General features: G+C 41.4%; 1 protein-coding gene across 2 annotated transcripts in view; it reads left to right on the top strand.

Annotated features, from left to right (window-relative positions):
- Positions 1–23,260, top strand: part of lin52 (lin-52 DREAM MuvB core complex component) — a 90,225-nt gene that overhangs the window by 2,472 nt on the left and 64,493 nt on the right. The window contains exons 2-4 of one of the 2 annotated variants that reach the window (XM_060828567.1): positions 13,979–14,053; positions 15,629–15,666; positions 21,776–21,842. In XM_060828567.1, coding sequence (XP_060684550.1) covers positions 13,979–14,053; positions 15,629–15,666; positions 21,776–21,842 — 180 coding nt within the window. The remainder of the gene's footprint in view (positions 1–13,978; positions 14,054–15,628; positions 15,667–21,775; positions 21,843–23,260) is intronic. The other variant, XM_060828568.1, reaches the window with a different exon arrangement.

Raw genomic sequence — 23,260 nt, 5'->3', positions numbered from 1 at the left:
GCTATTTGGCCTCCTGGACAACTTGTAATTATACGCACTTAGTTCTGGAGGCCACCACTGAATTCAGTCAGAAACTGTGGACACCATTGCCTTGTCCTTTAAGTAGACCAAACAGAGGTTTGTGGTCTATTATTATTGTTATTACAAATTTATGTCAGTAAAGTATTGATGGAATTTCCTCCAAGTCTGACCACCAAACCTTCCTTCTCTATCTGGGCATATTTATGCTTTGCATTATCCAAACTCCTGGATGTGTTTGCAGTTGAGTGTTCCTCTCCATTGGGCCACTGATGAGCTAATACTACCCCAATGCCATACAGGCAGGCATTTCATGTCATTCCCAGATTTTGCTTGTGATCATAGAGGATGATAGCTGTCTTTTAATTTCCTTAAGAGCTCTGGCTTGGCTATGCAACTATTTCTGAGGTTGACCTTTTTTTTAGGGTTAATGCAAACCTGCCAGGATGAAGACCAGGTCATGTATGAACTTTCCGTAATAGTTCTCCAGTCCAAGGAAAGACCTTAGCTCCAATACAGATGTGGGAGGCCAGGCACCTGTGATTGCCCTCACTACCTTCCAATGGGTGTAACATGGTCTTTTCAACTGTGTAGCCCACGTAGCTCACTTGGGGTGCCTGGAACAGACGTTTTATCCTTCTAAAGCGTACAGCCATCAGGGAGAAACATTGAAGGTCTATGTTCAAATTCTAAGTGCTCCTTATTGGTCTTCCCTGTTATTATTGCTTGATGAGATCAATGGTGACTTGGAGTAGGTCTTGTAAAACGTTCTCTATTTTCTGCTGAAAAATTAGACAGGCTGACGATACCCCAAATGGCAGTCTTTTATGTTAGTACAAACCTTTATGGTTATTCAAAGTTTGAGAGAAGATTTGTAGCTCGGGTGCTCGTTGTTGTGGTTCTGTTAGCTGAGCTGGGAATTTATTTTGCAGACGTTTCGTCCCTTGTCTAGGTGACATCCTCAGTGCTTGGGAGCCTCCTGTGAAGCACTTCAGTGATGTTTCCTCCGGCATTTATAGTGACAACCTGCCGCGCCTGGTTGTCAGTTCCAACTGTCCGCTGCAGTGACTGGTATATTGGGTCCAGGTTGATGTGCTTATTGATTGAATCTGAATCTGTGGATGAGTGCCATGCCTCTAGGAATTCCCTGGCTGTTCCCTGGCTGTTCTCGGTTTGGCTTGTCCTATAATAGTAGTGTTGTCCCAGTCGAACTCATGTTGCTTGTCATCTGAGTGTGTGGCTACTAAGGATAGCTGGTCATGTTGTTTCGTGGCTAGTTGGTGTTCATGGATGCGGACCGTTAGCTGTCTTCCTGTTTGTCCTATGTAGTGTTTTGTGCAGTCCTTGCATGGGATTTTGTACACTACATTGGTTTTGCGCATGCTGGGTCCTTCGTCCTGGTGAGTTGTTGTCTGAGAGTGGCTGTTGGTTTGTGTGCTGTTATGAGTCCTAGTGGTCGCAGTAGTCTGGCTGTCAGTTCAAAAATGTTTTTGATGTATGGTAGTGTGGCTAGTCCTTTGGTTGTGGTATGTCCTCATTCTGTGGTCTTTCCCTTAGGCATCTGTTGATGAAATTGTGCGGGTATCCATTTTTGGCAAATGCATTGTATAGGTGTTCTTCTTCCTCTTTTTGCAGTTCTGGTGTACTGCTGTGTGTTGTGGCCCTTTTGAACAGTGTCTTGATTGAACTTCTTTTGTGTATGTTGGGGTGGTTGCTTTCGTAGTTTAGGACTTGGTCTGTGTGTGTGGCTTTCCTGTATACCTTTGTGGTGAATTCTCCGTTCAGTATTCTCTGTATCATCACGTCTAGGAATGGGAGTTGGTTGTCCTTTTCTTCCTCTCTAGTGAATCGGATTCCTATGAATGTGGCGTTGATGATCTGGTGTGTGTTCTCTATTTCTGTGTAATCATTAAAAACAAAAGTATCACCTACATATCTGACCCAGAGTTTGGATTGAATTTGTGGTAAGACTGTTTGTTCTAACCTTTGCATTACCGCTTCTGCTATGAGTCCAGAGATGGGTGAACCCATGGGTGTGCTGTTGATTTGTTCATATATTTGGTTGTTGAATGTGAAGTGTGTTGTGAGGCACAGGTCCAGTAGTTTGAGTATGCAGTCTTTGTTGATAGGTTCCCCGTGTTGTTGTCTGTTCTGTATGTCCAGCAGGTTGGCTATTGTTTCTCTGGCTAGGGTTTTGCCAATAAAAGTGAACAGTGCCATTATATCGAATGAGACCATAGTTTCTTCCTTGTCTATGTGTATATTTCTGATGATGTCCAAGAATTCCTGTGTTGACTGTATAGAGTGTCTGGATCCGCTGATCAGGTGTTTCAGTTTCTGCTTTATGGTTATTAATTGTGGCATACTTCTGGGAATCTTCCTCTAACTGCAATTGCAAGTACACAAGGCTCATGTCCCGGGTCATGAAGGACAGCCCCCTGCCAGTTTTGTCTCTACCTCTATGCAAGGAATTGGGCATTTACCTAGCTGTGAAAAGCAGTTTACCATTTGTTAACCAAGGCAAACTGACCCTTTGTACTTCATAATCAGTACAACGGATTCTGCCTATTGGATTGGTTTGATAATTCTTTCTCTTACCAGCCTTCTGATTTCTGATTGGACTTTTGCCTGTAAGGTAAATGGCCTCCTAAAGTAGTGGACTTGCTTCCTGATAAACATGCAAGTTGGCCTTGACTCCCTTGATTGTCCCTTGACCTTCCCGAAAATTGTCGGATATTTAATTAGAGAGTCACTCAGGCTGCCATTTTCTAATCAAAAATGTTGAGCCAATCTAGATGAATCTTCTTGATCCATTCTGCCCAAACAAGCTTGGGACCAAGTCTTTTACTACAATCAATGATAACTGAACCAACTTACGCCAAATTTTCCATTGATCAGGCCAGTTGTAGTGCCTGTTTGAAGTCAGTTGGGTTTTAGCTGGGAGGTTTTTGTTGCATGGTTGTATCAGTGATTCCACATACCAAATGGTCTCAGCATCTCATTAAGGTTTAATCCAAAGTCATATGCCTCTGCCAGCCATCTTAAACTAGCCAAAAATCCTGATATGGATTTTTATTCCTATATAAGCAGCAAGAGTGTAACCAGAGAAAGGGTTGGTCCACTAAAGGATAAGGAAGGAAGGTTGTGCGTCGAACCTGAGAAAGTGGGTGAGAATCTGAATGATTACTTTGCATCAGTGTTCACTGAGGATAGGAACGGGATGAATGTTGAGATTAGAGATAGAAGTTTGTTTACTCTGGATCACGTTGACATAAGGAGGAAGGATGTGTTGGGTAGGCTAAAGGATATCAAGGTAAATAAATGGACCAGATGGGATCTGTTCCAGGTTGCTGATGGAGGCGAGAGAGGAAATAGCTGGGGCCCTGACAGATATCTTTGTCGCATCCTTAAACACAGGTGAAATGCTGGAGGACTGGAGAGTTGCTAATGTTGTCTTCCATACAAGAAGGGTAGTAGGGATATTCCTGCAGATCAGTGAGCCTGATGTCAGTGGTGGGAAAGTTGCTGGAGAAGGGACTGAGAGATAGAATCTATTTATATTTGGAAGAGAATGGGCTTATCAGTGATAGGCAATATGGTTTTGTGCGGGGGAGATCGTGTCTTACCAACTTAAGAAAGTTCTTTGAGAAAGTGACCAAGTTGATAGATGAAGGAAGGACTGTAGATGTCTCATACATGGACGTTAGGTGTTTAATCAGGTTCCCCATGGTAAACTAATGGAGAAAGTGAAGTCACATGGTGTGCAGGGTGTTCTTGCTCAGTGGATAGAGAACTGGTTGAACAACAAGAGACACAGCATAATAGTTGAAGGGAGTTTCTTGAAATGGAGAAAGGTGACCAGTAGTGTTCCACAGGGATCGGTGCTAGGGCCACTGTTGTTTGTGACCTACATAAATGATCTGGAAGAGGGCATTGGTGGTCTGATCATGAGTTTGCAGATCACACGAAGATTGGTGGAGTAGCAGAAAGCAAAGGGGACTGTCAAAGTATACAGGAGAATACAGATAGACTGGAGAGTTGGGTGGAGAAGTGGCAGATGGAGTTCAATCCGGGCAAATGTGAGGTGCTGCATTTTGGAAGGTCTAATTCTAGAGCGAGCTATACTGTAAAAGGAAGCGCCTTGGGAAAAGTTGATGAGCAGAGAGATCTAGGAGTTCAGGTCCATTGTACCCTGAAGGTGTTGCACAGGTGGATAGAGTGGTCAAGAAGGCATATGGTATGCTTTATTGAGAATAAGAGCTGGCAGATCATGTTAGAGTTGTATGAGACCTTTGGTTCGGCCATATTTAGAATACTGTGTACAGTTCTGATCACCACATTACCAAAAGGATGTGGACGCTTTGGAGAGGGTGCAGAGGAGGTTTACGAGGATGTTGCCAGAGATGGAAGGTGCTAGTTATGAAGAGAGGTTGAGTAGGTTAGGATTGTTTTCATTAGAAAAAATAAAGAGATTAAGGGGGGGGAACCTGATGGAAGTCTACAAAATCATGAAGGATATAGACAGGGTGGATAGAGATAAGCTTTTTCCCAGGGTGAGGGATTCAATAAAGAGAGGTTATGAATCCAAGGTGAGAGGAGAAAAGCTTAAGGGGATACACGCCGAAAGTTCTTTACACAGAAGGTGGTAGATGCCTGGAATGCGTTGTCAACAGAGGTGGTAGAGGCAGGCATGTTAGATTCATTTAAGGTGCCTTTGGACAGATGCATGAGTAGTTGGGGAACAGAGGGATACAGATTCTTAGGAATTGGGTGATAGGTTTAGACAGTGGATTTGGATCAGCACAGGCTTGGAGGGCTGAAGGGCCTATTCCTGGGCTGTAAATTTTCTTTGTTCTTTTCTTTCTTTGATTTCCCCAGGTCCTCAAATTGCTGAATAAAATGGATAGTGTCTCAGAATTAGAGGAGCCAAAGTTTATAGTATCTAATGCTTCAGGGACAGTTAAGCACTCAATAACCAAAAAACTACGGCTCCACAAGCTGTCAGGAGAAGTATACGTTGCTATTCATCTACCCCTTATGGGGAGGTAATGCCAAATGGTATTGTCACTGGACTGTTAATCCAGAGACCCAGATAATGTTCTGGGGACCCAGGTTCAAAACCCAACACAGTAGATGGTGGAAACTGAATTCAATAAAAATCTGGAATTAAGAGTCTTGTAGTGACCATGAATCTGTTGTTGATTGGTAAACCAGATGGTTTTATTTTCCAATGTCCTTTAGGGAAGAAAATTGCCATCCTTACCTGGTCTGACTGCATGTGACTCCAGACCCATAGCAATGTGGTTGACTCTTAAACACCTTTTGGGCAATTAGGGATGAGCAATAAATGCTGGCCTGGCCAGCAACACCTTCATCCCATGAGTGAATTTAAAAATAAAATGTAACTTCCCTGGAAGACAAAAACAGTCTTTCCACATACTGGGCCCAGTCTTAGATGGAAGGATTGAACAAGTTAAGCCTCCCAAATAATGGCATGTCAGAAATGTTGACCTGACCTCAAAGACACCTGGGCAAGCAAATTTCTTCAGGAGCATGCTTTTCTCTCATCACCACTGAAGTAACTCAATTAAGGCCATTATCCCAACAGCAAGTCCCCTTTTATTTACATGTGGAGAAGTCCCTGACATAGATCCAGCTCCCTCAGAGTTACAGGATGTCTGACTCTCCTGTTCTTATTTGTCAGATTGGGCCTGTTAAGCTGATCTAATCAGGGAACTCAAATTTTATGATGCCCACCTGGCTGACCTTGTTACAATCACTACAGAACTGGTTAAAACTAATTTAAGTTTGGGTTGAATTCCTATTAGTCCTCTGCCCCATTAGCTATTTTAAAGTAAAGGTATTACTTTGAACCTTAAGCTACATTGTTGTCAGAATTTGACAGGTACTACTGTTACGTCCCCTTACAATATTACTCTAAATGCCTCACCTCAATTTATTAATTCAGGGGACTTGCATTACTACTCTTTAATCCACACTTCCTGCTATAGCATCTAAATTACATTTGTTTTGAATTGTTCTAGGATTTTCTTTTGCCTGCATGGTCTTATATTCTGCTCAGTAACTCTGACTGAAGCGAAGTGCCCTATTGTCTTGAAGTCATCTTCAAATCATAGTGTTATAACTGCATTTTTGGTTTGTCTTGCCTGTTTAAAAGAGTTACCAATTCATCACACTCCCTTCCTCTTTCCCCATGGCTGTGCAAATGTTTTCTCTATTTCACAAATTCAATTTTAAAAGATACAATTGAATCTGTTTCTCCACCACTTGACATTATCTGAAATACCTTACGTCAAGTTGATTTGTAAACAAAAGTTTTCCTCCTCTGACACCATAATATCCCAGCCAAATATTTTTGCCATGAATGTTGCCTGCTGATAAAGTTAATAGGAGAAATTATATTTATCAAATGCTATGTGATCTGATCACTCTGAACTGTCTCTGTTTAAAGAGAACAATATTAGTGATCCTGCCTAGTAATCTGGAATCTCAAGATAATGTTCTATAGAAAATTAGTTCAAATCCCACAATGGTGGAGGGTGAATTTTGAATTTAATGGAAAGAAACCTGTCCAATGGTGTTCACGTAACCACTGCCAATTGTTACAAAAACCCATTTGATTCACTAACGGCCTTAGAGAAGGACATGTACCATCTGCCTGGTCTGGTTTATGTGTGGCTGCAAACCTACAACAGTATATTCATCCCACGAATGAATAAATATAAAATCCCCTCTGCACTCTCTGTAAGGGCTTGAACACCAACCTAAAAAGTATGGCTGTCAGAGTAGGCATAATAGAATGTTTCCAACTGAGATCTTACAAATGATTATATAGATTTATTAAGATTTCTTTGCTTTTGTACTTTAAACATCTACCTGGGGCCTGTTTAACAACCCTGTTTTAAAAAAAAAGCAGTCTTCAAGGATTTGTATATGTGAGGTGCGGTCACTCAATTCTGAAAAATAGTTTGGACTCAATGTTGACATTCTTTCTCTCTTTACAGATGCTGCCAAACCTGCTGAGTTTCTCCAACGTTTTCTGTTTCAGGTCACTCTGTATCTGCATCCCTTAAAAGTTACACCATTGAATTTATACTGCATCTTAATGTTTTGAAATGACCAGTTTGATTCAGTTACATAATAACTCAATATTTCTTTTTCAAGATTTGGAGATGCCAGTGTTGGACTGGGGTGTACAAAGTTAAAAATCAAACAACACCAGGTTATAGTCCAACAGGTTTAATTGGAAGCACACTAGTTTTCGGAGCGTTGCTCCTTCATCAGGTGATAGTGAAGGGCGCAATCCTAACACACAGAATTTATAGCAAAAATTTACAGTGTGATGTAACTGAAATTATACATTGAAAAATTGATTGTCTGTTAAACCTTTCATTTGTTAGCATATCATGATAGTTTCACTTCTTTCATGTGTAAATCACAAAACCTTTTTTAAAAAGTTGCATTCTCAGGTTAGCTGTTAACAATGGTGATACGTTGAAGGTGTTAGTCCCCTGTGTTTCTGTTTATGCCATGATGTTTAGATTGATTCTAATCTAAAAAGTGAGATAATGGAGTTTTACATGAAGTCATGCAGTTTGAGCTCAGAGTTGTACATGAATGCATGCAGTTTTTGAGTAAAGTACAATGTAACCCTGCATGTACAAATTCACCCCACAAAATATATGTCCTGAAGTCCACCTTGGAGGATGGTCACCCAAAGGTCCGAGTCGAATGTCCTGGACCACTTTTTCAATACAGCCTTACGTGCCTCCATTCAATCAACCCTCAGATATCACCCTTCAATGCTAAAGTGTCAATTTTCTCCAATCTTCAGTCTCTTGTGATTTTGTAGCATAGCTTGTGATACTCCTCTATATAGCTTCCAGGACTTGTTTCTGTCTGTCTTATTTTTTGGCAATCAGAACTGAATGCAGAACTCATGGTGCAGTTTGATCAGTGCACCATAAGATTTGATAATTTAGCTCATCTGATTTGTAATCTACTGTTTACATTATGTAGTTAATTGTCTTGTTGACCTTGTTAATTACTGCTATACAACAAGGGTTCATTTACTTGACTGTCCTAGTGCATTGCTATTAGAGACTGTCAAACAGGTGGCGTGAGAGTTACAGCTCTTGACATCAAGGTTGCATTCGACCATGTGTGATATCAAGGAGTCCTGCAAACCTGGAGTGAATGGGTATTGGGGGCAAACTCTTCAGTGGTTAAAGTTACACCTGGTACTTAGGAAGATGATTGTGGTTATTGGAGGTCCGTCACCATAGCTGTAGAACATCTTAGGAGTTCCTGAGTGTAGTGTCCCAGACTCAACCATCTTCAGCTGCTTCATCAATGACCTTCCCTTCATCATAAGGTAAGAAGTGGTGGGGGTGTTTGCCAATGATTCAATTATGTTCAGCACTATTCACAACTCAGAGTCATAGAGATGTACAGCTTGGAAATAGACCCTTTGGGTAAAAGGTGAGGTCTGCAGATGCTGGAGATCAGAGCTGAAAATGTGTTGCTGGTTAAAGCACAGCACATCAGGCAGCATCCACGGAACAGGAAAGAGCTTCTTCAAGGAAGGCATCCTTGCAAGAGGATTCGCAGTAGGTTAAAATCTTTGAGATTCCTGATGAAGGGCTCTGTCCCGAAACGTCGAATTCCCTGTTCCTTGGATGCTGCCTGACCTGCTGTGCTTTAACCAGCAACACATTTTCAGCAATAGACCCTTTGGTCCAACCCGTCCATGCCGACCAGATATCCCAACCCAATCTAGTCCCACCTGTCAGTACCTGGCCCACATCTCTCCAAACCCTTCCTATTCATATACCCATCCAAATGCTTCTTAAATGTTGCAATTGTACCAGCCTCCACCACTTAATCTGGCAGCTCATTCCATACCCGTAGCACCCTCTGTATGAAAAAATTGCCACATAAGTCTCTTTTATATCTTTCCCTTCTCATCCTAAACCCTACGTCCTCTAGTTCTGGACTCCCTGACCCCAGCGAAAAGACTTTGCCTATTTACCCTATCCATGCCCCTCATAATTTTGTAAACTTCTATAAGGTCACCCCTCAGCCTCCGACGGTCCAGGGAAAATAACCCCAGCCTGCTCAGGCTCTCCCTATAGCTCAAATCCTCCAACCTTGGCAACATCCTTGTAAATCTTTTCTGAACCCTTTCAAGTTTCACAATGTTTTCCAATAGGAAGGAGACCAGAATTGCACGCAATATTCCAACAGTGGCCTAACCAATGTCCTGTACAGCAGCAACATGACCTCCCAACTACTGTACTCAATACTCTGACCAATAAAGGAAAGCATACCAAATGCCTTCTTCATTATCCTATCTACCTGTCTCTCCACTTTCAAGGAGCTATGAACCTGCACGCCAAGGTCTCTTCATTCAGCAATACTCCCTAGGACCTTACCATTAAGTGTATAAATCCTACTAAGATTTGCTTTCCCAAAATGCAGCACCTCACATTTTTCTGAATTAAACTCCTTCTATAGACAATAGGTGCAGGAGTAGGCCATTTTGCCCTTCGAACCTGCACCACCATTCAATATGATCATGGCTGACCATCCTTAATCAGTATCCTGTTCCTGCCTTATCTCCATAACCCTTGATTCCATTATCCTTGAGAGCTCTATTCAACTCTTTCTTAAATGAATTCAGAGACTGGGCCTCCACTGCCCTCTGGGGCAGAGCATTCCACACAGCCACCACTCTCTGGGTGAAGAAGTTTCTCCTCATCTCTGTCCTAAATGGTCCAACCCGTATTTTTAAGCTGTGTCCTCTGGTTCGGCACTTACCCATCAGTGGAAACATGTTTCCTGCTGCCAGAGTGTCTAATCCTTTAATAATCTTATATGTCTCAATCAGATCCCCTCTCAGTCTTCTAAACTCAAGGGTATACAAGTCCAGTCACTCCAGTCTTTCAGCGTAAAGTAGTCCCGCCATTCCAGGAATTGACCTTGTGAACCTACGCTGCACTCCCTCAATAGCCAGAATGTCTTTCCTCAGATTTGGAGATCAGAACTCCATCTATCTGTCACCCCTCAGCCCATTGGCCCATCTGGTCAAGATCCTGTTGTAATCTGAGGTAACCCTCTTTGCTGTCCACTACACTTACAATTTTGGTGTCATCTGCAAACTTACTAACTGTTCCTCTTATGCACGCATCCAAATCATTTATGTAAATGACAAAAAGTAGAGGACCCAGCACCGATCCTTGTGGCACTCCACTGGTCACAGGCCTCCAGTCTGAAAAACAACCCTCCACCACCACCCTCTGGCTTCTACTTTTGAGCCAGTTCTGTATCCACATGGCTAGTTCTCCCTGTGTTCCATGAGATCTAACCTTGCTAATCAGTCTTCCATGGGGAACCTTGTTGAACGCCTTACCAAAGACCATATAGATCACACCTACCACTCTGCCCTCATCAATCCTCTTTATTACTTCCTTAAAAAACTTAAGCTTGTGAGACATGATTTTCCACGCAGAAAGCCATGTTGACTATCCCTAATCAGTCCTTGCCTTTCCAAATACATGTACCTCCTGTCCCTCAGGATTCCCTCCAACAACTTGCCCACCACCAATGTCAGGCTCACTGGTCTATAGTTCCCTGGCTTGTCCTTACCACCCTTCTTAAACAGTGGCACCACATTAGCCAACTTCCAGTTTTCCAGCACCTCACCTGTGACTATCAATGATACAAATATCTCAGCAAGAGGCCCAACAATCACTTCTCTAGCTTCCCACAGAGTTCTAGGGTACACCTGATCAGATCCTGGGGATTTATCCACCTTTACTCCACCTTTCCAGACATCCAGCACTTCCTCCTCTGTAATCTGGACATTTTGCAAGATGTCACCATCTATTTCCCTGCAGTCCAAATCTTCCAAATCCTTTTCCACAGTAAATACTGATGCAAAAAACTAATTTAGTATCTTCCCCATTTTCTGTGGCTCCACACAAAGGCTGCCTTGCTGATCTTTGAAGGGCCCTATTCTCTCCCTAGTTACCCTTTTGTCCTTAATATGTTTGTAAAAACTCTTTGGATTCGCCTTTAATTTTATTTGTCAAACTTACCTCATGTCCCCATTTTTCCCCTCTTAAATTCCCTCTTAAGTATGCTCCTACTTCTTTTGTACTCTAAGGATTCCTGAATCTATCCTGTCTATACCTTACATGTGCTTCCTTCTTTTTCTTAACCAAACCCTCAATTTCTTTAGTCATCCAGCATTCCCTATACCTACCACCCTGACAGGAATATACTTTCTCTGGATTCTTGTTATCTCATTTCTGAAGGCTTCCCATTATCCAGCTGTCCCTTTACCTGCGAACATCAGCCCCCAATCAGCTTTTGAAAGTTCTTGCCTAATACTGTCAAAATTGGCCTTTCTCCAATTTAGAACTTCAGCTTTTAGATCTGGTCTACCTTTTCCATCATTATTTTAAATCTAATAGAATTATGGTCGCTGGCCCCAAAGTGCTCCCCCACTGACACCCCAGTCACCTGCCCTGCCTTATTCCCCAAGAGTAGGTCAAGTTTTGTGCCTTCTCTAGTAGGTACATCCACATACTGAATCAGAAAATTGTCTTGTACATACTTAACAAATTCCTCTCCATCTAAACCTTTAACACTATGGCAGTCCCAGTCTATGTTTGGAAGGTTAAAATCCCCTACCATAACCACCCTATTATTCTTACAGATAGCTGAGATCTCCTTAAAAGTTTGTTTCTCAATTTCCCTCCAACTATTAGGGGGTCTATAATACAATCGCATTAAGGTTATCCTCCCTTCCTTATGTCTCAGTTTCACCCAAATAACTTCCCTGGATGTATTTCCTGGAATATCCTCCCTCAGCACAGCTGTAATGCTATCCCTTATCAAAAATGCCACTCCCTCTCCTCTCTTGCCTCCCTTTCTGTCCTTCCTGTAGCATTTGTATCCTGGAACATTACCTCCTCAGATACTGTTCAAATGCAACAAGATCTGGACATATCCAGGCTTGGGCTGGCAAGTGGCAAGTAACAACTGTGCCACATGGGCGGAATGGGCAAGTTGGGCCCAAGGGCCTATTTTCATACAGTAGACCTCTACGACTCTACATAAATGCCAGACAATGACCATCTCCAATAAAACACAATGTCAGCAATGCCCCTTGACATTCACTGAATCACTGACTCACCCACTATCAACATTCTTGGGATTACCAATCAACCAGAACACAATTTGACTTGCAACATAAAAACTGTGACTACAAGAACAAACCAGATGCTATAAATATTGCTGTTGACAACTCACTCCCTAAGTTCCCAAAGCATGTCCACAAGGCACAAATCAGGAGTGTAATGGAATACTCCCCACTTTCCAGGATGGGTGCAGCTCCAACAATAGGGGAGAAGTTTGACATTATTCACAACAGAAGCAGCCCACCTGATTGGCAGCGCATCCACAAGCATCCATGCCCTTCACCGTGGATGCTCAATAGCAGTAATGTGTGCTACTTACAAGATAGACTGCATAAATCACCTAAGATCCTGAGACAACACCTTCCAAACCCATGACCACTTCTATCTGGAAGGACAGGAGCAGCAGATACATAGGCACTCCATCATCTGCAAGGCCCCAGCAAATCATTCACCATCCTGTCTTGGAAAAATATCACTGTTCCTTCACTGTTGCTGTGTCAAAATTCTGAAATTCCTTTCCGAGCAACCTGTAGCACATAGACTGTGGCTGTTCAAGAAGGTAGCTTACCACCGTTTCCTCAAGGGCAAGTAAAGACTGGCCAGTCACCAGTGCCTACTAAGTTGTTATGAATATCAATATGATATATATTTACGTGTAAAATGGAAACTGCATGGTAAATATACCATAGGTTGCTGAAGATTCTAAATATAGGTTTCAAATATTAATAATTCATTGCAAGACTTTTCAAATGCATATTGACTCATATCTGCAAACCTCGTCCAGTTAAAAGTTGCTTGAAGATGAAGGGTGATATTTAGTAGTTCACATGAAGGATCATGGAAATCTCTTCCCCAAACAGCTGGTCATTTGGAGGCGAATTGAAAATTTCAAAACCGAGATTGGTAGATTTTTTTTTGCTAGGCAAGAATATCAAGCAATTTGGTGTTAAGGCAGGTAAATTCACGAAGATGCACTAAAGCCAAGTTCCAATTAAATGATGAAAGAGACTCAAGTGGCTGAATGATCGTCTCTGTTGTATTTTCCTGTGATCTTTGACTTTTTACTAGTTGATTGGTTAGTACAGTATTAGAATAAAACAGGTGATGTACACATCATTGTTTCCATGCATTAGTAGTCCGTTAACATTGAACCTGCTTATTTAAACATATAAAATATCTATTGACTATGTAGTAATAGGTGTTATATAGCAGTTTGTGGTGAGGGGCCAAGTTTCTGAAGTCTGTCACCATCTCGTGTTTAAAAAGAAGCCTTACTAATTTATTATTTTGAATTAAAATCCTTGAGTTGGTAACACTAACTTTTTGGTAGTATGTTAAACTGAATGGGTATAATGCTGCAAGGTGGTTTCTGTCATTCTATTTCACTCCAAAGGTGATGCTGTATCCTCTACAAATTGTTACAAAACAACAAGACTCAGAAATGTGCGTGTTTGCCAGTACCTAAACCGTTAAACTATGTTTACAGTGCTCAGACATTCCTACATAAATTCAGTATCGAAGTTCTGAAAATTGGATATGGAATTCTGAAAGAATTCTCGTGATTCAAGAGCTGCATGTAACAGTTAGAATGTATTATTTCCTTCTAATTTTACTTCTTTCTGGATCTTGCTGTTATATATTAAGACCATTCAACCACGAATGTTTTTTGTTATAAAATATATGATTGGAGTCATTCTGGCCACTTATCCAATATTTTGGTTCTATACTGTCAGGTGCAGATTTAGAACAGTCTTTGCTGAGCTTCGAGAAGTTGGATAGAGCTTCACCAGATTTATGGCCAGAACAAAGTAAGATATTTTTATTATAATTTGAAATCTTGCATAATACTGTCAATGAATATGGATATCAAATGATTAGCTTAAACTGAACAATTCAATGTAGAAGGCAATGAAAGTTTACATGCAGGAGGCCCATTTGGTTTAAAAGTGTGAGATCTCATGAGCACCACATGATGCAAATGGTGCATCACCTATAAAGTAAACCAAACATTTCATAGAGAGAGTCCACAGTGAGTGAACACATCTGACTGCCCAATGCAGGGAGTGGATTGGATGCCACTTTTGCATAGTGTTCCACAGCAAAACCATGGGCTGAAAAGCCACAGGCAACTGGTGGGCTGAACATCTCACAGTAGCAAAAAATGTTTCTTAAACTGCTGTAAATGATAGAATTTCTACAGTATGGGAGTAGGCCATTTGGCCCATAGAGTCTACATCAACCCTCCAAAGAACAGCGCACCCATAACCACCATCCTACCCGATCCCTATAACCCAACAATTCCCATGGCTAACCTACCTAGTCTGCACATCCATGGATACTGTGGGCAATTTAGTGGAGCCAAGCCACCTAACCTCCATATCTTTCGACTGTGGGAGGAAACTGAAGCACCCGGAGGAAACCCAAACAGTCACGGGGAGAATGTGCAAACTCCACGCAGTTGCCCAAGGGTTTAATTGAACCCAGGTCCATGGTGCTGTGAGGCATCAGTACTAACCACTGAGACATCGTGCTGCTCCAAATTACAACAAAGATTTGTAAAAATTAACAAATCTATGAAAATATGAAAGATTGGTATAAACAGAACAGTTCGTATTATGCAATATTGGAGATGACTGAAATAAACTCAGTGTGTTAAGTACATTGTTGTCAAGTGTAGCTTCCTAAAATGGATGTGTAAAAGATAGTACACTATTCTTGCAGAAGTTTAAGCTTAGACTATTGATGATATAAAGCTCCCTTATTCTGGCCCGACAAGTCCACATCGACCCTCCAAAGAGTAACTAACCCAAACCCATTCATACCCTATAACTCTACATTTCCCCTACTCATGCACCTAACCTACACAACCCTGGACACTATGAGCAATTTAGTATGGCCAATTTACCTGTCCTGCACACCTTTGGACTGTGGGAGGAAACCCACACAGGTATGGGGAGAACGTGCAAACTCCACACACAGTTGCCCAAGGCTGGAATCGAACCTGTGTCCCTGCGCTGTGAGGCAGCAGTGCTAACCACTGAGCCACCACCATTCCTGTCTGAGCTTGTTTTAAGACTCCTATGTGAAATACATTTGAGAGGCCCAAATCCAGTTTCTAGTGCGTAAGAACTGTTTCAAATTTTTATTCCAAGGTGAGATATCTGGTATGAGAGACTAAAAAAATCTCTCAACAGTTCTGAAAATGTGTCCTATTTCTGGGGCATAATGTTAGGACAGAGCAAAGAGAGATTTCCTATCTATGTCCTAAGTTGGAACTGCCATGACATCTCCAAAGAGAAACAGTATTCTGTAATTCAGTACTGAGTTTTTTTGCATTGATAGTAGTTTTACAGAAAATCACACAATCTCCTTGTATATTTCAGTGCCAGGGGTAGCGGAATTTGCAGCATCTTTCAAAAGTGTAAGTATTTTTGTGCAACTTGATGTCCTGATAAATTATTAGTTATATTGTGGTTGCTATTTCAGTCTCCATTATTATTATGTTCCACCTTATTAGTGCAGGCCAAAAATTCAAGAAATTCCTCACTAACTAGTAAATAATTTCGTGCAAAATTGAAATTCCTATTGGGAAAAAGAAAGTCTGCAAAGTTATTACAAGAGAAATGTCATTTCAATTATAGTAGATAGTTTATAGAGTCAGGGAGGTCTGCAGTACTGAAAAAGGTCTTCTGGATCATCAAGTCTGTGCTGGTCAAAAAAGAAACACCTAATTATTCTAACCCAATCTTCTAGCACTTGACCCATGGTATTGTCAATCTTAGCACTGCAAGTTTACATCCAAGTACTATTAATGTTATGAGGGTTTTTGCCTCTATCAACCTTACGGGCAGTGAATTCCAAATTTCCACCAGGTGGAGAGGAGAAAAAAGGTTTTCTTACATCCCCACTAAATCTCCTGCCCTTACTTTAAATCTATGTCGCCCTGGTCATTGATCCCTCTACGAAGGGGAAAAGTTTCTCTCCATCTACCTTTGTATAATGATTGTCTCCAATTCAAATAAAAGCTTAGACTTGACTGAGTATTTTTGAATAAGTAACAAAGATAATTGATGAGGGCAGAGTGATGGATATATCCATATGGACTTCAATAAGGCATTTGATAAAGTTTCTCATGGTAGACTGGCTAGCAAGGAATATTGGGAGAACTAGCCATTTGGACACAGAACTGGTTCAAAGGTAGAAGACAGACAGTGGTGATGGAGGATTACTTTTCAGACTTGAAGTCTATGACCAGCGGTGCACCACAAGGATTGGTGCAGAGTCCACTGTTTATTGTCAATTATATAAATGATTTCGACATGAACATAGAAGAAGGTACAGTTCGTAAGTTTGCAGATGACACCAAAATTGGCAGTGTAGTGGATAGCGAAGAAGGTTATCTCAGAGTGTAACGGAACCTTGATCAGATGGACCAAGGAGTGGCAGATGGAGTTTAATTTAGATAAATGAGGTGCTGCATTTTGGAAAGGCAAATCAGAGCAGAACTTATATACTTAATGGAAAGGTCCTGGGGAGTGTTGCTGAACAAAGAAATTTTAGAGTGCAGGTTCATAGTTTCTTGAAAGTGGAGTCACAGGTTAATAGGATAGTGAAGAAGGCATTTAGTATGCTTGCCTTTATTGGTTAGTGAGTTGAGAGGTCATGTTGCGGCTATACAGGACATTGGTTAGGCCACTTTTGGAATACTTCATGCAGTTCTGGTCTCCCTGCTATTGGAAGGCTGTTGTGAAACTCGAAATGTTTCAGAGAGGATTTCCAAGGATGTTGCAAGGATAGAGGTTTTGAGCTAAAGGCAGAGGTTGTATAGGCTAGGTGGGCGTCGGAGGCTGAGGGATGATCTTATGGATGTTTACAAAATAATGAGGGGTGTGGATAGGGTGAATAAATAAGGACTTTTCCCCAGTGTGTGGGAGACTAAAACTAGAGAGCAAAAGTTAAGGTGAGAGGGGAAAGATTTAAAGGGCAACATTTTCATGCAGAGGGTGATGCATGTATGGAATGGGCTGCCAGAGGATTTGGGGGAGGCTGGCACAATTACAACATGTAAAAGGTGTCTGAATGGGTATATGAATAGGAAGGGTTCAGAGGCTGTGGACCAAATGCTGGCAAATGGGACTCTATAGTTAAATATGTGGATGACACAAAAATAGGTCTAACGGTCAGTTGCATTGAGGAAATAAGAACCTTACAAATGAATATAGATAGGTAAGGAGAGTGGGCCAAAATGTGACAGATGGAGTTTAACATGGATAAATGCAAGGTCATGCATTTGGGTCGAAAAATGGGAAGGCAACGTATTATCTTAAAAAACAGGAAATCTCTCGTTGGTCTGTCCTAACATTATGCGCCAGAAATGCCTTTCAGAACTGTTGTGAGATCTTTTTAGTCTCTCATACCAGCTATCACTTTGGAATGAAACTTCCAAATTTGGAATAGTTTTTACCTCTCAAATGCATTTCACAAAAGCAGTCTTAAAACAAGCTCAGACTTGGGGTGCTCCAGTGCAGAAGGATCTAAGTGCACCTGTTCATGAGTCACAGAAAACTGGCATGCAGGTACAGCAGACAATAAAGAATGTTTCTTTTATAGCTAAAGGAATAGACTATAGTGGTAAGGAAGTTATTTTTGCAACTATGCAAACTATTGATGAGACTGCAGCTGTAGTATTATGTGCAGTTTTGGTCCTCTTATTTGAGAAAAGATGAAGTGCCATTGGATGCAGTTCAGAGGAGGTTCACTAGATTGATCGCAGAGATGAGGGGTTTGTTGTATGAAGAGAGATTGAACAGTTTAGGCCTATACTCTCTAGAATTTAGAAGAATGAGGGGAGATCAAATTGATGAAATTTCAGATGATAAAAGGTGTGGATAAAATAGATGTGGAGTGGATGATTCATCTTATGGGGCATTCAAGGATTAGAGGTCACAGTCTTAGGATAAAGGGCAGCAAATTTAAAACCATTGAGGAGAAACTACTTTCTCAAAGGGTTGTGAATCTGTGAAATTTGCTACCCCAAAGTGTGGTGGATGCTGGGACAGTGAGTAAATTTAAGGTGGAGTAAGACGTTTTTAATTGGTATAATGGGTTGAAGGGATGTGGAGAGAAGGTGGGAAAATGGGGGTGAGGAGCATATCAGCCATGATCGAATAGCGGTGCAGACCTGATGGACCGAATGACCTAATTCTGCTCCTATATCTGAAAAACTTATTAATTTAGGATATGTAGTTGGCATGCATGAGTTGGACTGAAGGATCTGTTTCCATGCTGTATGACTCTAAGATTTTATTCTTTGCATCTCTCATCTGACTTTCTTGCCAAACTCAATCGTTAGCAGACTTGGCCTTCTCAACTAAACTGCTGATAAATGTTATCAGAAGGTGAGGCTCTAGTGCTGATCCTTTTCACTGCTCTGCTAAGTTATAGTCTATCAACCAAAAAATAATCAGTTCAAGCTTACTCAGTGTTTCCTGTCCATTAATCATTTGTCAATCCATACTGAATAGCTCTGCAACACAACTTCCATTCCTTTTCTTCCTATTAAGTTTGACAGTTGAAATCACTTCAGGGGCCGGTATCCCATCACCAAATCATCCTTTATTTTCATGTGCGCAGTATGTTGGCTCTGACCAGCCAGCTCAGAGCCAGTCCCTATCATGAGGAGACACTCTGAATCTCCTGTTTATATTTTATTAACCTGTACAAATTACAAATAAAATTAACATTAACAGCTATATGTAAGAAACAGTAATTTACAGGGGAAAGGAGCAGCAAAGCCAGACCCCTAACCCCACTGACAATCAGTTCACAGGGAAATGAGGACAAACCTCGAATCCCACCTTGCAGTAAATGCAAACCAGGCAGTCCGATAAACCGAACAATAAAACAGTGCATATATCATAGACACCCCTGGCAACCAGCAAACCACCCATCTCTCCCACCTTCTAGCCACTCAAAGGCAGCAAATCCCTCCACCCGTTCTGGTTCTCGGTCCACCCCCACGTTCTTTCCGGCTCTGTCTGCCCTGACAGACCTTCCGGCCACCTCTAGGACAGATTGTCCTTTGTCTAGCCCCGCCCCCAGGATGACAGTGACCAGGATGGCCTACCCACCTTCCGGCTTCCCAACCACCCTCTCACGCCTTCGGGCCACCTCTAGGACAGCCTGCCCTGGTACTTGCCCAGGGTGACTGTGAAGGGGGTCTCCTGGTTCTGCGATCGGTCAAATAATCAACAGGAATGCAGTCTGCTTCAGCAAGATTTCACAGTTTATTACGACGCCAAGCACGAGTTTGTCCAGCAACACAGAAGTTAAAAGCTTCTGTGTTCCTTGGAGAAACTGCACAATTTCACTTAGAACAAAGGCAATTTTTATATGTTTCTTAAGAAATAGTACTGCCTTAATTGCAGAGTAAATCCAATAAAGTGTATTAAAATGACATAATGGATAGCAAGTTAACCCAATGATATTTTCTGGGAAACAAAGTTGTTTACTACACATTATCTCTTCACACTTGCATTTCAAGGTTAGCTGGGATGGTTAGTAATGTTCTATCTAGCTTAGTTAATTCCATACTGTGAAGGTTCCATTTTCTGCTTTACCTTTTGATTCACTTAGCTCAGCAAGGCAGGAATGCAGCTTTTAGCAGGATGAGAAGCCATTTTAAACATAGTGTTAATTTGCAGCATGAAGCCATTTTGTTATGTTACTTTGCATTAACATTTTGTGGTTAATAAAAGCATGCATAAAATGGTTGCTCCTGACAACAGCCTAAATCCAGCTTATAGGTCCTCAACTGCTTTGAGGAAGGCCTACCCACCATCCAGCTCTCGGTCTGCCCCTACATACTATCTGGCTCTCACCTACCCCGGCGTGCCATTTGGCTGGTGGACTGCCCTGACACACCTTCTAGCCACCTCTAGGACAGCCTGTCCCCCTCCTGGGATGACTGTGCACAGGACAGATCACAGCCTTCTGGATCTCCGCATGCCCCTACGCAACGTCTGACTCTTGGCTGCTCTGACACACCTTCTGACCACCTTTAGGACAGCCTATCCCACTTACCCCTTCTTGGGATGACAGCGCTCAGAACAGCTTACTCACCTTCCAGCTCTCAGGGCGATTGGTATCAGGGCGGCCTACCCACCTTCCAGCCTTCAGAGCAGCCTACCCACCTTCTGGTTCACAGGATGCCCTACCCACCCTCCGGTCTCAGGGTGACAGCTTTCAGGACGATCTATGAGCCTCCCAGCTCACAGTGAGGCCAGATGCAGGGACTCAAGACAGTGTAGGTGATAAACCCAACAACAGGACAGAGTCAATTACCAACAAACAGAGTCCTCTCTGGTACACAGCGTCCATTATCATAAACAGTTCTCTTCAAAATGCAAAGTCCATTCCCAGAAACAGAGTTTACTTCAGTATGCAGAATGCATTGTCAGAGATAGAGTCCACTCCTGAAGGTAGCATATACACACTCCACAGCACACATACGTGTTCAATCTCCATATAGGCCTGGTTTATCCACAAAGAACCAATCTGACTCACAGGAATGCAGTAGATTGTGAAGGTGCAGTTAACTCACAGGGATTTTGTCCTCTCCCAAAGACAGAGGCCACTCCCGAACTCCAGGTCATAGCAATCTCTCAGCACACACATAGGTGTTCAGTCTTTACGGAGGGCTAGTCCACCAACAAAGGGCCAGACCTACCCACAGGAACAGCTCATCTAGAAAGGTGCATTTTCTCACAGGGGCTCAACCCAAACACCAAAAAAAGGTGAAAACACAGACAAAAAGGAAAGAAAACCAGAGTGCAAGGGCTAAAAATCAACATCGTTCTTTTCTCAAAGTAAAAGAAAAGAGTAACATACAAACTGTAACCAGCCAGTGAAATGACATTTCCCTAATGAGAACTGAAACACGTTGACCACATAGATCAGGCAGTTTAGAAATCAGTCCTGCATAGAACAGGAATGTCAGTTAACAAAACTGGCTTTGTGAACCAGCCAGTTTAGGAGTCCAGTTCTCTCGAAAAAAACAGAAACCAGCAGCAGCAGTAACACACTGACTGTGGGCCAGCCAGCATAGAGTCAGTTCCCTAAACTGAGGAGATTCCATATCTCCTGGTTATATCAGTCAGCCAGAGCTTTCCTGATTGCTCCAAGTCCTGTGAGGAGTCTATGATTGACCCAGGTTAACAGCCCCAATCAAGGATCTCCTAGTAGGTGAGCTCTGCCTGGCCCTTGTTCCAATCACGGCAAGAGTATTTTTTCAACAGTTGATTCTCCCATAATAGTACATGGAATGAAGTTGTTTTCATTTGTTTATCCCATATGAGTATGAGTATCAATGGGAGTGAGTATCAGTCTGTATGGTGAAGAGGCAGTATTAATTTACTGTGCCACCCATTCTGTCAAACCTTTAATAAAAGCAAAATATGCAATTTATTTAAACGGAATTGTAAGGTCCTTTTGCAATTAAGACTTCCCATTTTTCTATTTTTGTTTTGTAGCCTATTACCAGCTCTCCACCCAAATGGATGGCAGAACTTGAAAAAGATGATATTGACATGCTGAAAGGTATTAACTGTGTTTAATTTCTGCCTTAATTAACTGCTCTAAAATGCAGGGTTACTCTGAGCAACACAGCTAGGAGTACAAAACCATGGTGCTATAGATAGGACCTGTGAAGAAGGGATAAGTTACATTTATATAGCACCTTTCAGAACCTTAGACTGTTCTTGATCACTTTATAAAGGAGATATATTGTGAAGTTATGCCTAACAATACTAAGGAGAATCACTAAAAACATAGAATGTGTCGTATGGAGGTGAAAAGGATGACCAGTGCTGAGAAATAATATGTTTAAAAAATTTAGTAGAAAGGATTTGAAATTTTAAGAGTGGTTGTATAACAATGATATTCAGATTTAGTATTAGTTTTCAGAATGAGAACATTGATGTACTTGAGAAGAATGATTAATCAATCAATTTGGTTCTTTTGCAAATTAGCATAATCAAGGTGGCTAATTCTTTAATCCCTGGTTATGTAAACTCCATACTGGAAGGATGTGAGAGGAGAGATAGGAGAAGAATTTGTCACCATTTTCCAATCGTCCTTTGTTATGAACTAGGCGAGACCCCTCAAAACATTTTTAAGTAGGTAGCCCAGACCATAACTTTGCTATTTTTTTAGGTAAGTGTATAGTGGATATTCCCAGAGTGAAATAGCTGGTTTGACTGCCAAGTTTTAAACAGACAATTTATTTACAAAATTGTGGATGAAATATAAAGAGCAGAAAACAGAATAACGGATAATATATTCTGTCCAAACCCTAATTAATGATGCTTGTCCGAAAATACTTGCAACAGTCCCAATACACACATCCCTTAGCACAAATGCTAAAAATGACACAGGCAGCTTACAGTTTGCTGTAAGACAGGTAAGCAGCACATCTCCTGCTGCAACTGAACTCACTAAAGTTCTGAACTGAATAAAAGAAAACTCTAATCTAAATGAAAGCTAGCTATGCAGCTAACTGGCCACTCTCCTTTGATTATACCGTGTTTTATAAGACATGAAAGTCGTAGGCTGGAGATATTACCTGTTAGGGATAAACAAAGGGCTCCAATAAACCAGTCAAACTTCAGAAATGATCGTTAGAACCTCTCTGAAAAAACTCAAGGGTATCGTAACCTTGTAAAAAGAACCAGTATTATGATACCTTAGATATGCAAGTTTTATAATATCATCTAAACTCTGTTTTAAAATTCGGGCATTAACAATTTTCTTCAAATATATTTGTCATAATTTTGGTATCTCTGTCTCAGTTGTGAAGTCTTGCATTGTTTTTTATATAGGAAGCTTGTAAAAATAAACGGAAATAGATGGTTTCACTGTTTTGCATAATTTTATTTTCAGAATGCTTCTTGTTCTGCAGTGAAAAATGTGACATGAACTCTCATTCGCCTCTTTGAATATAAATTTAATTTATAAGT

This window comes from Hemiscyllium ocellatum, chromosome 8 (assembly GCF_020745735.1).
Source record: "Hemiscyllium ocellatum isolate sHemOce1 chromosome 8, sHemOce1.pat.X.cur, whole genome shotgun sequence".
Taxonomy (NCBI): domain Eukaryota; kingdom Metazoa; phylum Chordata; class Chondrichthyes; order Orectolobiformes; family Hemiscylliidae; genus Hemiscyllium; species Hemiscyllium ocellatum.
This window is presented reverse-complemented; position numbering and strand designations above follow the sequence as displayed.